This window comes from Mytilus galloprovincialis, chromosome 8 (assembly GCF_965363235.1).
Source record: "Mytilus galloprovincialis chromosome 8, xbMytGall1.hap1.1, whole genome shotgun sequence".
In the NCBI taxonomy this organism is placed as follows: domain Eukaryota; kingdom Metazoa; phylum Mollusca; class Bivalvia; order Mytilida; family Mytilidae; genus Mytilus; species Mytilus galloprovincialis.
Window position 1 is genome coordinate 75369412 of NC_134845.1, and position 16824 is coordinate 75386235.

The following is a 16824-nucleotide window of genomic DNA, read 5'->3' on the forward strand; positions in this document are numbered from 1 at the left end:
AATAATACAATCAACTTAAACAATAATGTGTCCCAAGTACACGAATGACCCATTTGCACTATCATTTTCTATGTTCAGTGGACCGTAAAATTCATATCATAGGGAACATGCGTACTGAGTTTCAAGTGGATTGGAATTCAACTTCATAAAAAACAATCTTGACCAAAAACTCTAACCTGACGCGGGACGGACGGACGGACGAACGGACGAGTACGAACAGACGAACGAACGGACGGACGAACAAACGGACCCACAGACCAGAAAAGATAATGCCCCTCTACTATCGTAGGTGGGGCATAAAAATACATTAATTTAATCGTTAAGGAAATTGGAAAGGTAAAATAATACCACTGTTAGAAGCCAGTTTAGTTAATTTTTTTGTCAAAATAAGCTTAGAATTCGCGTATATGGCAATCGGAGGTCTTCCGAGGTCAACTCGACAGTTGATAAGATGGTGTCTAAACTCAATTACACCCGAAACAAGGCAACATATTTTCGAGCCCATGCCCAGTACATTGTGTATTTTAGACTTTGTATAATCTTGACAAATGTTTTACATTGTTATAAATCAAATATGAGAATTTGAGTTATATCGATGCACACGAATTTGACAGCTAGTGCCCATTCAAAATAGCAGAATACATGCATATCCATTGTTTTTTTTATGTGTTTTGTCATTTGATTTTGCCATGTGATTATGGACTTTCCAATTGGATTTTCTTCTGAGTTTTTGTGATTTTTTTTTATCCAGTATCCAACTAAAGGGTTAAAAATAATTGTCATATGCATACAGATTCATTGAGGTCAAAACAATCACTTGCAAGTGAATAATTCATAAATTATGTTTCTTATCTTATTATTTTTTTGACAACTTAGAACCAAATTGGCTGTTTGAAGCGAATGAGTATTTCACTATACCACTTTCATTTCTGATTCAATAAAAATAAAATCAGATTTCATATTTTTTCATATTTTGAAGATGATGCCCATTAAAAGTCAGCAACCATATGTAAAACAGAAAAACAAAAATGAATATGATATACTCACATGATGGAGACAATTGTATTATGCTGGTTCGAGCTGTATACTTTCCATTGGTTATTTCGCACACAAATTCACCACCATCATTAAGTTCTATGTTAGTAATAGTTAAAGCTGGAACTGACACATTGCCACCAGAATATCTATTTGAAATGGTAATTAGTTGATTGTTCTTATACCATCTGATCCGAGACGGTTTGCCATCGACCTTGACATTTAATGTTACGGATTCAGTCTCATGCGGGTTATAAAATGTCTTTCCAGCTAAAACTGATAGTGCAGCTAAACAAAAAAAGCATAACTAATATTAATACAATTCCTTGACCTATCTTTAACACAAACATTTTATTTGAAGACGTAAAATATCTTTTAAGGCATAAAAGGGCAGTTCTACGCCGCCTTGGAAAGTTGAAGGCGTTTGGAAAGATCCAATTTAGTTTTTTTCCATTTAAAGACACAGCAAGATATACAAAAAAATGAATTCGTCTATCTTTTTAAGTACAATTATAATAATTTCATGTTTAGAAAGAGGAAATCGTCAAAAACAATGTCTCTTCAGAAAATAAGATGGATATAAACATTTTTATAAACTATATTGTTCACTCTATATATTTACATTTTTTCTACAGTTAAATATATAGATATATATATATATCTTATTGCCTTATATATCATGTACTGTAGTACGCCGCTAGATTAAAACTGACGAGGAAAGGTAACACACGGCCAGCGAAAGCTCTATATTTGTAGAGCCCAGGTGGTCGTGTGGTCTAGCGGGACGGCAGCAGTGCAGGTGATTTGGTGTCACGATATCACAGTAGCATGGGTTCGAATCCCGGCGAGGGAAGAACCAAAAATTTGCGAAAGCAAATTTACAAATCTAACATTGTTGGGTTGATGTTTAGACGAGTTGTGTACATATATATATGTCACGATATCACAGTAGCATGGGTTCGAATCCCGGCGAGGGAAGAACCAAAAAATTGCGAAAGCAAATTTACAGATCTAACATTGTTTAGACTAGTTGTATATATATACAACTCGTCTAAACATCAACCCAACAATGTTAGATCTGTAAATTTGCTTTCGCAAATTTTTGGTTCTTTCCTCGCCGGGATTCGAACCCATGCTACTGAGATATCGTGACACAAAATCGCCTGCACTGCAGCCGTCCCGCTAGACCACACGACCACCTGGGCTGTACATTATGTACACAGCCATGTATCGACATCTTTGCTGGTGATCCGATGGATAAATCTGTTGTAGAGTTGTCACTGACTCAGACGTACTTATATATATATACAAGTCTAAATTGAAAACTACGTTCAAACCTATGATTGCGTTGGATACAAACTGCAATTTTTATACGTGTTCGTGTAAAACAAATTTCATTGTAGAAGGGTCTAAATACAGCACAAACAACATTTTCCAAAAGACCAAAAAAGTGAAAAAGTATATTTAAACAAAACGCATTTGACTAACAGGTCGAACAACTGATGTTCTTTAATCCTGCTGACTGCCATTGGCGATTGCCAAATAAAGTTGATCACGAGATGTAACAAAATTGATCTCACTACAAACCATTAAAGTCTGAAATGGCCTATATCTGTACTCGACTGTACTGATTTTTACTCGACCAGTCTGAATTGGTCTGACTTTTACTTGACATTACTCGACCCCAGTCTGAACCATACTTGACTGTACTGAATCGTACTTGACCCTTATCTTTGCCGATGAAAATAGTCTGAACTATTACTTGACCAGTCTGAAACAGTCTTAACCCATTCTCGACATGTACTCGACCTGTTTTTCAAGTCTGAACCATACTTAACCAAAGGTCTGAACAATACTCGACCAGTCTGAACCATACTAGACCAAAAAACATTTACTTTTTTAAATGTTAAAATAATTTTTTTTAACTGACATATATAACAACAGCCAACAAAATTTATAAAAAAATTTAACCTTATAAAAGAAATATATCTCTGATTATATTTAGGATAAAAAAAAAAATATTATATATAACTTGTATCAAAAAGGGATAAAATTAAATAAATAGATAAATAAAACTGTTTTTCTGATTAGTGGTGAAATATAAAGTATAACCTCTGCTTGGGGGCAAACTCATGAATAAGTTCACACCTGGTCAGAGGTATTAAATTCTAAATAAAATTGATTCAAAATTGCAACATCCTGTTGATATTAAATGACAAGGCCTTTCGAATATACATGTATGTACTAGATATGTAATACACGAATTTAAGAAAATAGGGCTTTCTTTTTACCTGTAAAAAACACATGTACAGAGGTAATTAGAAAATATTAAAGTGCTTTATGTATGCAATGTTAATTTGACAAAAAAATACTTAAATTAATTGAATTTTTTTTTTACTGTTACTTTAGAATACATTTCTTTTTTTAAAAAGGTTATCAAGGATTGCTATGGAAATTCTATTATATTAAATTCTTGGTTAAATAAAACAACACAATTAAGCTCTCATTTTTTTTTATTTATTAAGTTGTTTTATATACTATTTTATATGCATCTTAATAAAAAAAAACATTCACTGCATTATTACCTGAACTCAACTGACACCATAAATCTATAATAGGCTAAAGTTAATGGTAAAAATAGTCCAGTTACCATAAAATACTTCCGAAATATTCAATACATTTTGAATAATATTGAAAATATTAGTCACAATTTATTTGTTTTAGATTATTTGATCAGCTTGTTTTATTTATATTTTAAAAGTTGATATATATTATTATTTAAGTGTTGATAAATATTGAGTTGAAGTTATATTATGATTGATTATTGTGAAATTTTAATTTCAATACTGTATTGAATACATTTTTAATTTCAAGTTGTTGTTCAAATTTCATTTTTATTAAAAAAAATTCCTAAATTGATAAAATTCAGTTGATAGATACAAAGAATAGGTCTAGGTTGGTTAAGACTTGGTCGAGTATGGTTCAGACTTGGTCGAGTATGGTTCAGACTTAGTCGAGTATGGTTCAGACTAGGTCGAGTACGGTTCAGACTAGGTCGAGTACGATTCAGACTCGTATAAAATGGTTAAGTACTGGTCAAGTACACAGTCAGACTGTTAAGCATGGTTCAGACTACAGTCGAGTATTATCAAGTAAATCTCAGACGAGTTCAGACTGGTCGAGTAAAAATCAGTACAGTCGAGTACAGATATAGGCCATTTCAGACTTTTAATGGTTTGTAGTGTCTTAATATAAATTTAATACTAAACAGAAAACAATAAACTTGTGGCCAAGATGTAATGCCAAAAACACAATGTATCAATATTTTTTTGTACACCAGATCTAGATTTCGACAATATATGTCTCTTCAGTGATGTTAGGGATCGAAACGGTATTTGGAAGGCCATATAATTTACCCTCAATTTAAGATAGAATCTTGAATTTTAATAGTCAATATAGGATGAACGGATCATATAATAAACCGGAGGGAAAATATGATGCAAGCCCAAACGAAAAATTATAAACAAGTCTAAATTGAAAACTACGTTCAAACCTATGATTGCGTTGGATACAAACTGCAATTTTTATACGTGTTCGTGTAAAACAAATTTCATTGTAGAAGGGTCTAAATACAGCACAAACAACATTTTCCAAAAGACCAAAAAAGTGAAAAAGTACATTTAAACAAAACGCATTTGACTAACAGGTCGAACAACTGATGTTATTTAACCCTGCTGAATGCCATTGGCGATTGTCAAATAAAATTGATCAGGAAATGTAACAAAATGGATCTTAATATAAATTTAATACTAAACAGAAAACAATAAACTTGTGGCCAAGATGTTATGCCACAAACACAATGTGTCAATATTTTTTGGTACACCAGATTTAGATTTCGACAATATATGTCTCTTCAGAGATGTTAGGGATCGAAACGGTATTTGGAAGGCCATATAATTTACCCTCAATTTAAGATAGTCTCTTGAATTTTAATAGTCAATATAGGATAAACGGATCATATAAACCGGAGGGAAAATATGATACAAGACCAAACGAAACATTATAAACAAGTCTAAATTGAAAACTACGTTCAAACCTATGATTGCGTTGGATAAAAATCGCAATTGTTATACGTGTGCGTGTAAAACAAATTTCATTGTAGAAGGGTCTAAATACAGCACAAAAAACATTTTCCAAAAGACCAAAAAAGTGAAAAAGTATATTTAAACAAAACGCATTTGACTAACAGGTCGAAAAACTGATGTTCTTTAACCCTGCTGACTGCCATTGGCGATTGTCAAATAAAATTGATCAAAAGATGTCACAAAATGGATCTTAATATAAATTTAAAACTAAACAGAAAACAATAAACTTGTGGCCAAGATGTTATGCCACAAACACAATGTGTCAATATTTTTAAGTACACCAGGTCTAGATTTCGACAATATATGTCTCTTCAGTGATGTTAGGGATCGAAACGGTATTTGGAAGGCCATATAATTTACCCTCAATTTCAGATAGACTCTTGAATTTTATTAGTCAATATAGGATGAACGGATCATATAAACCGGAGGGAAAATATGATACAAGCCCAAACGAAAAATTATAAACAAGTCTAAATTGAAAACTACGTTCAAACCTATGATTGCGTTGGATAAAAACCGCAATTGTTATACGTGTGCGTGTAAAACAAATTTCATTGTAGAAGGGTCTAAATACAGCACAAAAAACATTTTCCAAAAGACCAAAAAAGTGAAAAAGTATATTTAAACAAAACGCATTTGACTAACAGGTCGAAAAACTGATGTTCTTTAACCCTGCTGACTGCCATTGGCGATTGTCAAATAAAATTGATCACGAGATGTAACAAAACGGATCTTAATATAAATTTAAGGGGGTATCCAACACTATACCCCAAAAAAATCCTGTCGTTTAATTTTTCTTAATTTTTTTTCATTGATAAACTAGGCCAACCTAAACATCTTGTAAAAATTTTAAAAGATTTGAACCATAGGTTTAAAAGATTTGGCACCTCAAACATGGCATCTTTTACATACCAGTATCGTCCAAAATTGGAAGTTTCTGAAATATGGGTATAGGGTTAAATATTTTAATTTGTTCAAAATTAAATCCTAAATTGACAATAGCATAGCTAATAATGATAGCTGAGGTGAATATTAGGTCATTTATACCCTTTTTTCTTTTAGTTTTTTATTCTGGATTTAAAATTTTGCCCGAATTTTAAAAGGGGGTATCACAATCAGCCCCGAAAAGTGAATGCTGTGCTTCTAGTATTTGAAGAAGAACATTTTTTTTTTTAAAAATGTGTCGTTTAATTTTTTCAAAAAAACTAAGCATTTGGAGTGCTATACTAGTCAGTCGTTCTTGCAAAATCTTTTTAAAATTTATCCGTTAGATTTTTTGGTATTTAAGTTTAAAATACGCCCCACCCTCAAATTGATTCATTAAATAAGAGCAAAATCTATTCAAAAAGTGCATAATGGCCATATTTTTTTTTCGTCTTTTGAACTAGGCCTTGTATGTTTTGCATGTGGATGTATCATCACGGGGTTGAGTGTCTTGCATCATGATGACCTTTTTGTGACCTTCAAATGTGACCTCAAGGTCAACTTTATGTTGTTTTTTTTCCCGTGAAAAACGCAACCATGTAGGCCATAACTTCTTCGCCTTTTGACCTAGGCCTTACATCTTTGGCATGTGGATGTATCATCATGAGGTGGTGTGCCTTCTTAAAATTTTGACCTTCATGTGACCTTGAACTTTGACCTCGAGGATGATAATTGTGTTTTTTAATAAGAAACACTTGTACGGGCCATGACTTTTATGTAGTTATGAATTCATGTTTATTTTTAAAAATCATATTACACAAGCTTCAATTGACCATACAACAATACAATCACATTTTATGACATGTCAACCCATTCCATTCACAGGGAATACATAATGGACATATAGTCACATAAAATTGTTTGAAAAAGGAATAGTTTCTTTTGAAGCGCAATGTACATACTTAACTACTCAACAGACAGCAAAGTGAAACTTCCTAGGAATCAAACAGAAGGAGGAGTTATGCCGAATAACTATATACCAATAATGGGACGGACGGAAGGACAGACGGACAGGGGTAAAACAATACCCCCCACCCCCCAAAAAAAGGATGTAACTGATTTTTGATTTGAGATACGAGCTGTTGAAATTAAAAGCATAACACTCCAAAAATACATATATGATACATAGGGAGAAGCTTTAAAGTTGGCAGTTGCTTTACATGATCAAGATTTTCACTTTATTGGTCCATAGATTCAAAAATATACCACTCAAAATTTAAGAACAAAACTATTCGTGCAAAGAACCACGGTTCATGAGAGATGAAATAGAGCTGACTGTGCAAAATCCTTATAGTTTTTACTGTGAAATCTAGTTCGTTAAACATAGAACTTTTTTAGTATTTCTGCAGAGGTTATGAAAATTAAATACAACTGTTTGTAGTAAAAGCACGGCAGTAACAAGTTTCACATTATTTTTTGGCCCCTTATTATTATAGAGAATAATAAATTTATTCAGTAATAATCTTAAACTGAAACTTGAGAAGAAACATTGTCACTTGTCACTTGCAAAAACACCACACTTTCTTTTTTATATTTATTTCAAAATTGCATTTGATTTAAAAATTCGGAAAGATACACAAACATGACAAAAGCACAACAAAAGAAAAATAACAAATTTTGCTATCCCTTCGAAATTTAAATTTGATAAAGCAAAAATAACATGTTCTATTTATATCATACATGTGTAGTTTCAGTTTTAACCATGATTCTAAATATAGACTTTACATTCCCTGAAATTGCGGACGGAATAGAAGACACCCGTCTATTTTCTACACCTGTCAGGATAAAGGTTGAAAAAAGATACTAGAAAGATGTAGTATTTTCTTTTATTCAGATGAAAGTGAGAGTGCATGAAAATGTGTAGTGTTTTGTGGACTGAATCGGATGTTTTTTCTCTTCTTTTAGTCGATGTTCCGTGACATGTAATTAATGTACTGGTGGTTGATTATCCCCCTCGGTATCTTCTAACTTTTTACATGAATATAAATCATGTAATAAAATATTCAATTGCACTTTTTCTAAAAATATGACAGAAATTTTAAAATTAAAAACTATTCATAACCTATTTTACATTACTACGTGTATTACTAAGCCCAAAGTGTATTTCATTAAAAACTACAGTTTTGATTTTAATCAATTTGGAACGAAGATCTACGAACAGAAGCATTGTATAATTGTCCATGGTTTATTTATTCATTTTGTTAAAATTGTATTGTCAGCACGAGGGGGGGGGAGGGTGGGGCTTAACTTCCTATTATTGGGTATACGGGGATGTGCCAAAAATATGGGTCATAATTTTGCGAGATTTTATATAAAAATGGGCCTCCTTTTTAATGACATCCTATATTAAAATGCATTTACGTTTGATAACTGTATATCGATTTGGGATATGATCTACATATCATATATAAGATAAGATAAGATAAGATAAATTTTATTTTCCAAATTAGGTCCCCAGGGGGCATATACACATAACATATATGCTTGATACAACATACAGTATTTTACATAACATTGTAAAATAAACTATTGAAATAGTCATACAGGTATTATTTGTTAAATAAAAAGTATTTGAGAGTTACTACTCCAGAGATGTGGCAAACCATATTATATAAATATGCTATTGAGAATCTTACACTATTAATTAATGGTCAATTATTATATTGAATTAAATCAATTCATTTGGAAGTTCACCTTTCAAATAAGTTCCCAAATGTGCACCAAACAATGTCAATTCATATATAAAAACTTAAGGGTAGCTGGTATATTTATAAATTATGAGTGATGATGAGTTAGTGCTTATAAGCATTGGTCATATTTTAAATATTGTATATAAGTATAGGTCATTCTTTCTTAAATATTTATATAACTAAAGGAACTGAATTTCAGTGAATGTTATATTAAAATGGGTACGTTTTTTGAGGCAAAAATGGCACACCCCTACCAAAAACAAATATCGAAGTTACCCCCCGTGAATGTCAGAGGGAACTACCATTTGAGGAGGGGGGCTTGGATGAAATTTGAAAAAAGGCAAGACAGCTAGGCTTTTGAGCAAACAAAGGTAGGAACAGTAATTTGGCATAACAAGCAGATTACAATTTATGTAAACAATATCATGATAAACTAATGAAAATTGAAGGTCCCTCAGTAAAGAATGAAAAATTAAAATGCAGGAAAATGATGTCAGATAAGGGAGGGTAGGAGGGGTCCTGATCCAAAAATCCAGGGCTTAAAAACACAAAATCCCGAGTTTAAATAAATTTAAATCCCGACGTCCTGAAATTCGAAAAAACAATTCCCGGATACCGAAATCCTGAGCTTAAAAAAATATCCTGGTCCCCGCATCCTCCCTCCCACAATGATTACAACTAGAAAAATGCATGACACAATTCTAGCCCCCCCTTTTCCCCCATACAATCAAATGGTAGCATCCTTAGAGTTTTGACTTTTTGTACTTTATTTCATTTTATGTAATACCTAGGCATTGGCAAGTAAAAAACGAAAACAGTTATCATGGTCCTTTGACCTTTCTGTTTCCCTCCTTTTCTAACGGCCTGGTTTTCTGTTGGTAAATTTATTTCACTCTTAAATCTCCCTATTATGTCTCTTTAAAGATTCATTCATGGAAAATGAGTAACTTTAGAAATGGATTAAAAGATTAAATGAATAACAATAGGTGTACAGATGCTCCTAGCAATAATGTAAACATTCTAATCATGATCTTTTAAAAGCTTGCATATTGCACATGATTTTAAAACGTAGCAATGAATCAGACCATGAGTAAGAGTTATCTTTTCTTAGGTGTTCTGTACCCCCTTAATACTCAACAGAAAACAATAAACTTATAGCCAAGATGTTATGCCACAACAAAATGTGTCAATATTTTTTGGTACAGCAGATCTAGATTTCGACAATATATGTCTCTTCAGTGATGTTAGGTATCAAAACGGTATTTGGAAGGCCATATAATTTACCCTCAATTTAAGATAGACTCTTGAATTTTAATACTCAATATAGGATGAACGGATCATATAAACCGGAGGGAAAATATGATACAAGCCCAAACGAAAAATTATAAACAAGTCTAAATTGAAAACTACGTTCAAACCTATGATTGCGTTGGACAAAAACCGCAATTTTTATACGTGTGCGTGTAAAACAAATTTCATTGTAGAAGGGTCTAAATACAGCACAAACAACATTTTCCAAAAGACCAAAAAAGTGAAAAAGTATATTTAAACAAAACGCATTTGACTAACAGGTCGAAAAACTGATGTTCTTTAACCCTGCTGACTGCCATTGGCGACTGTCAAATAAAATTGATCAAGAGATGTAACAAAATGGATCTTAATATAAATTTAATACTAAACAGAAAACAATAAACTTGTGGCCAAGATGTTATGCCACAAACACAATGTGTCAATATTTTGTTGTACACCAGATCTAGATTTCGACTATATATGTCTCTTCAGTGATGTTAGGGATCGAAACGGTATTTTGAAGGCCATATAATTTACCCTCAATTTAAGATAGACTCTTGAAATTTAATAGTCAATATAGGATGAACGGATCATATAAACCGAAGGGAAAATATGATACAAGCCCAAACGAAAAATTATAAACAAGTCTAAATTGAAAACTACGTTCAAACCTATGATTGCGTTGGATAAAAACCGCAATTTTTATATGTGTGCGTGTAAAACAAATTTCATTGTAGAAGGGTCTAAATACAGCACAAACAACATTTTCAAAAAGACCAAAAAAGTGAAAAAGTATATTTAAACAAAACGCCTTTGACTACCAGGTCGAAAAACTGATGTTCTTTAACCCTGCTGACTGTCATTGGCGATTGTCAAATAAAATTGATCACGAGATGTAACGAAATGGATCTTAATATAAATTTAATACTAAACAGAAAACAATAAACTTGTGGCCAAGATGTTAATCCACAAACACAATGTGTCAATATTTTTAAGTACACCAGGTCTAGATTTCGACAATATATGTCTCTTCAGTGATGTTAGGGATCGAAACGGTATTTGGAAGGCTATATAAGTTACCCTCAATTTAAGAAAGACTCTTGAATTTTATTAGTCAATATAGGATGAACGGATCATATAAACCGGAGGGAAAATATGATACAAGCCCAAACGAAAAATTATAAACAAGTCTAAATTGAAAACTACGTTCAAACCTATGATTGCGTTAGATAAAAACCGAAATTGTTATACGTGTACGTGTAAAACAAATTTCATTGTAGAAGGGTCTAAATACAGCACAAACAACATTTTCGAAAAGACCAAAAAAGTGAAAAAGTATATTTAAACAAAACGCATTTGACTAACAGGTCGAAAAACTGATGTTCTTTTACCCTGCTGACTGCCATTGGCGATTGTCAAATAAAATTGATCACGAGATGTAACAAAATGGATCTTAATATAAATTTAATACTAAACAGAAAACAATAAACTTATGGTCAAGATGTTATGCCACAAACACAATGTACTAATATTTTTTGGTACACCAGATCTAGATTTCGACAATATATGTCTCTTCAGTGATGTTAGAGATCGAAACGGTATTTGGAAGGCCATATAATTTACCCTCAATTTAAGATAGACTCTTGAATTTTATATATATCTATATATATATACAACTCGTCTAAACATCAACCCAACAATGTTAGATCTGTAAATTTGCTTTCGCAAATTTTTGGTTCTTCCCTATATATTTATATATAGACATATATAAACCCTTCTCATGGACAAATTTCAAGTTCATGTAGCAATAACTGTAGATCTGTGTTTACATTGAGAACAATTTTGAAACAACATTAAAATGTACAGATTATATCTTAAACTGAGAGAGTATAACCTAAAAGGAAAAAAACCCAAATTAAACAAAAGTAGTTTCAAACAAGAATGACTCACATAATGGAGACAACTGAATTATACTGGTTCGAACTGTATCCTTCCCATTGGTTATTTCGCATACATAATCACCACCATCAGTAACTTTTACGTTTGATATAGTCAATGCCGGAACGGAAACGTTGCCACCAGAATACCTGTTGGATATTGAAATTAGTTGATCGTTCTTATACCATTTGATCTGAGAAGGTGTGCCAACGACATTCACATTCAATGTTACAGATTCTGACTCCATTGGTGCATAAACGGTAACTCCTGCTACAACTGACAGAATTGCTACAAACAATGCAAAAATAGTATATAAGACCAATCATGTTAGTTTATAACAGAGATGATTAATTTGATTCAATTGTTTGCAATGAACTCAGATTGATTTCCATCTGACAAAGTAACCGTTAATATCACATGTGAAATAAACAAGGTTGTTTTACTCCTCTGACGGCTTACAACAATGTCACGTGCACTAGTCTAATTCTTCACACTGTTATACCTAAATAAAGTTCTGGAACTCGTAAATAATTACATGTTGGTGCATGTTTTCCCATTTTGGCGTTAAGAAAAATGGTGATCTTTCGTCCTCAATTCACATAATTAATGAAAATCCAAAAAATCCAAACTGTTGAAGACCCATTGGTGGCCCGCGGCTGGTGTCTGCTCTTTTGTCCGGTTGTTGTCTTCTTGACATATTCCCAATTTCTATTCTCAATTTTACTTGCTTTATCCACTCATATCAATTACAAAAATATATTTTTTATCTCAAGAATTCATGGCTAACAGGAATGTGTCCCCATTACACTGATGCCTCACTTGCACTATCATTTTTTATGTTTTGTGGACCGTGAAATTGGGGTAAAAACTATAATTTGACATTGAAATTAGAAGAATCATATTATAGAGAACATGTGTACTGAGTGTCAAGTTGATTGGACTTAAACTTCATCAAAACCTTCCTTGACCAAAAACTTTAACCTGAAGCGGGACAGACGGAGAGACGAAGGGACGAACAAACGGACGCACAGACCAGAAATCATAATGCCCCTCTACTATCGTAGGTTGGGCATAAAAAAAAACAATTTGTTAACTTATCTTATTATCATGACCCTCCATAACCTCACGATACATATGATGTAAAGAAAGAACTATTTTTTTTGGACAAATATTAGTGAGAATCAGTTCATAATGACAAACATGTATGACGTATGTGCCACAAGACGCAAGTAAAACTGCATTTGATATACATGTACACAGATTTAGAATCGTGTATCTTAGCATTAATTTTGTTATAGATTCAGTTATAGTAAATTCTATAGATCTTTCGGATGCGATGGTACAGCATTGACTTTGAACACCATAAGTATCTATAGATCTTTCGGGTGCGATGGTACAGCATTGATTTTGAACACTATTAGTATGATGTAATACTTATTATACCATTACTAATAGAAATCAGACTGCATTATCAAAAACTGTAAAGTGATGTGGCAAAATATAGAAAGTTTCTAATTTGAATGATAAATTTATGTTCATTAATGCCAAAATGCCAAATAAACATGTATTAATAATACAGTTGAATATTAAACATGTTTAAATAAGACAAAACAGAATAGCACAAACATATTTGAGTTTATTTGTATTCTTTTAGTTTTACAGTTTGTAGTTTATGTTGCGATGTTTACTGCGCTTCCATGTATGGGGGATTAAGAATAGCAAACACATTCAATCCCGTCTCATTCGTTTTGACCGTCTCAGGCAACAAACATGTATGTTAGTTGTGGAACAAGGTTGCTTCAACTCGTATCTGAATTTTGTATTGTGTTAAGTAGACAGTTGTTTGTCTCTGTCCTGTCACTGGCTTTTATAGATTATTGAACTTTTTATGTGTCTAACTAATTATTCATTGAAAATTAGTTGGTGATTATGCAATTTAAGCACCCTTGAATATCATAATAGCAGGTTCATATTCGTGAAATCCTTAATACACACGAAAACTACCAAACTTTAGTTGCCAACTTAAGTCTAAGTCTTAAGTCTGAGTAGAATGCTCATTGCTTCGAGTTGAAACGGACATTTGTTCTCCGAAACAATTAGACACAATCATCATATTATGTCATAATTCTTATGATATTAGCATGAACGCTTTAATCAATTAAAACGGTGAAACTGAGAGATAAGAAAGAACACTCACATATTGGTGAGAGCTGGATCATACTGGTTCGAGCTGTATCTTTTCCATTTGTTATTTCGCAAACATATTCGCCAACATCACTCAGGTGGACGTTTGTTATGGTTAATGCAGGAACTGAGACACTTCCCCCCGAATATCTATTTGATATTGTTATTAGTAGATTATTTTTATACCACCTAATCTGTGAAGGTGTGCCCACGACATTCACGTTCAATGTTATGGATTCTGTCTCCTTTGGATTGTATAATGTCTTTCCAGCTTTAATTATTAGTACAGCTGCAATAACGAATATAATATGTTGAAGAACAAGCATCTATTTATCTTTTTTACAAACAAATTAATAGTTTTTGCTGAGGAAGATTCGTTTTTATTTCTATCTGACACACGTTTATGGCTTTAAAATGTTTTGGTTATCCGTATTTTATATCTGGACATGGGAAGAAACAGATGTAAAACTATGAAGTAAACAACAGCATTTAACAGTACACACAATAAAAATCTCGCCTTTTTACTGATCACTATACTATTGAAATTAAGGTATCTTATAGAAATCATATCACATGCATCAACGATCCATGAAAAGGTCAGAAGAAACTTTTCAAAATGCATGCATTCATTCCATACATTACACATAAACGAATTAAATCACAAGTAAAAAGCAAAGGATATGAAGTATTCATGTTTGACATAAAATCAGTTCATGTACAAACAAAACCCAAACACACACAGAAACAACTGAACAGAGCTTTTATTGCTGTCTTTCATCTTTTTATGTTGTAAAGTTACACTACTGTGTCAGGTTAGAGTGAGGGTTGGTCCCTGTTAAAGATTAAACCCGATGCATTTTTATACATTTGTTCTAAGTCAGGATCCTGTATTTCAGCTTGCTGTTTGGTATAAGCCAAAGCGCCGTGTTGAAAGCCATAGTTTGACCCATGAATCACTAAGTTTTATACATTGTGATTTTGATGGAGAGTTGTCCTATTGGCACTCATGCCACATCTTCCTACTTGCCCAATTTCTTAATTACAATAAGTAGTTTATTTTTAGACTCATTAGCATAGAACATGTTTAAGACTTTCTAGTAAGCCTTCATTTCTCTGTATCGCAAAAATCTGAAGGCATCCTTAGACTGAAAATTAAAAGCACTGAAAGCAATGTTGTCTACACCACATCAGCAATCTTTCTTGATTTCTCTGGTTTTCTTGTGCTTATATTATCGACGAAATGCAACTCGCAATAAAATCGCAACTGTTAACCATAAAAATGAAGCCAATGTTTAATTAACACTGCTACATGGACATGTTTAAATCACTACCATCCAACCCACCAAACACAACTGACTAATAGTTTATTATTGTATCTCAGAAACGTAACTTTTAGATGAATATAAGCAATAAATTAAGTAATAACAAAACCAAACAAATAACCTACTTGGATATTTTTAAAGAAATTTGTTTCTAACGATAGAGCGTTTACACTCCGTTTTTTTACTGTTGGTAAAACTGTCAGACTATGATCTGAAATAGCCATGTTCTAAAATTATACGGTAGAACAGCTTCTATCGAAACAGTTATATGTGTGTTATTATATCCAAGAGACTTTTCTCGACATGATTTAACATCATATGTATATAATGTTAAAAACGTAACCAATGCTCTCCATATGGTTTACAGTAATTGAAATTATCTGAAAAGTGTATAAAATAAAAATGAAAATAAAGATGTATTACTCACGTGTTGGGGTCAATTTCATTTCACTGCTTCGAGCTGTATATTTTTCATTTATTACTTCGCATACAAATATACCCCCATCGCTAAGTTTGATGTTTCTTATAGTCAATGCAGGAACCGTCACATTGCCACCAGAATACCTATTTGATATTGTAATAAGTTGATTATCTTTGTACCATCGGATCTCAGTAGGTGTTCCCTCGATATCCACTTTTAATGTTACGGATTTTGTCTCCTCTGTGTTATAAAACATCTTTCCAGCAATCACTAACAGAGCAGCTAAAAACAATAGAATCGTTAAATACAATGTAATTCGTAATACTTTCCTATTATATATTTACTGATTTCAAAATCAAAGGATTAAGCATAAGTACGTTTACTTGGTCTTAAAATCATATATAAAATTGTCTACCAATTTGTTAAATGTCAAACACTAAAAAATATAACATGAGAAATAGAAAAAGACACTCACTGTTTTTCAAACCAAATAAACTTAAACCAATCAATCAATGTAAAATAACAATTATTCTTTCCACTTAAGGAATGACTAATATTTTTTCTGTCTAGGAAGAAATAACATAAAAAATTTGGTGCACACTGAATTTCGCGCGTAGTGAGTTATTTAAGTGTACACCACACTTTTTATGTTATTTCGAATAGACAGAATAAATATTACAGTCATTTCTTATTATTTATGGTGACTTGAGAAACACCGGTATCACTTAGATTACAATTCTACCTTGACAGGTAAGTTTGTATATAGCCTATAAAATACTTATTTAGCCTTGAGAATTGAAAGGTCACTCTATCCC

General features: G+C 32.3%; 1 protein-coding gene across 2 annotated transcripts in view; it reads right to left on the reverse strand.

Annotated features, from left to right (window-relative positions):
- The window catches only part of LOC143042581 (uncharacterized), an 85684-nt gene extending 69399 nt beyond the window's left edge, over positions 1-16285 (reverse strand). For both annotated transcript variants that reach the window (XM_076214981.1, XM_076214980.1), the window contains exons 1-4: positions 16016-16285; positions 14280-14555; positions 12095-12370; positions 1048-1323 (exon numbers count right to left, since the gene is read on the reverse strand). In XM_076214981.1, coding sequence (XP_076071096.1) covers positions 1048-1323; positions 12095-12370; positions 14280-14555; positions 16016-16265 — 1078 coding nt within the window. In that variant the 5' untranslated portion in view covers positions 16266-16285. The remainder of the gene's footprint in view (positions 1-1047; positions 1324-12094; positions 12371-14279; positions 14556-16015) is intronic.
- Between the last annotated feature and the right edge of the window lie 539 nt (positions 16286-16824).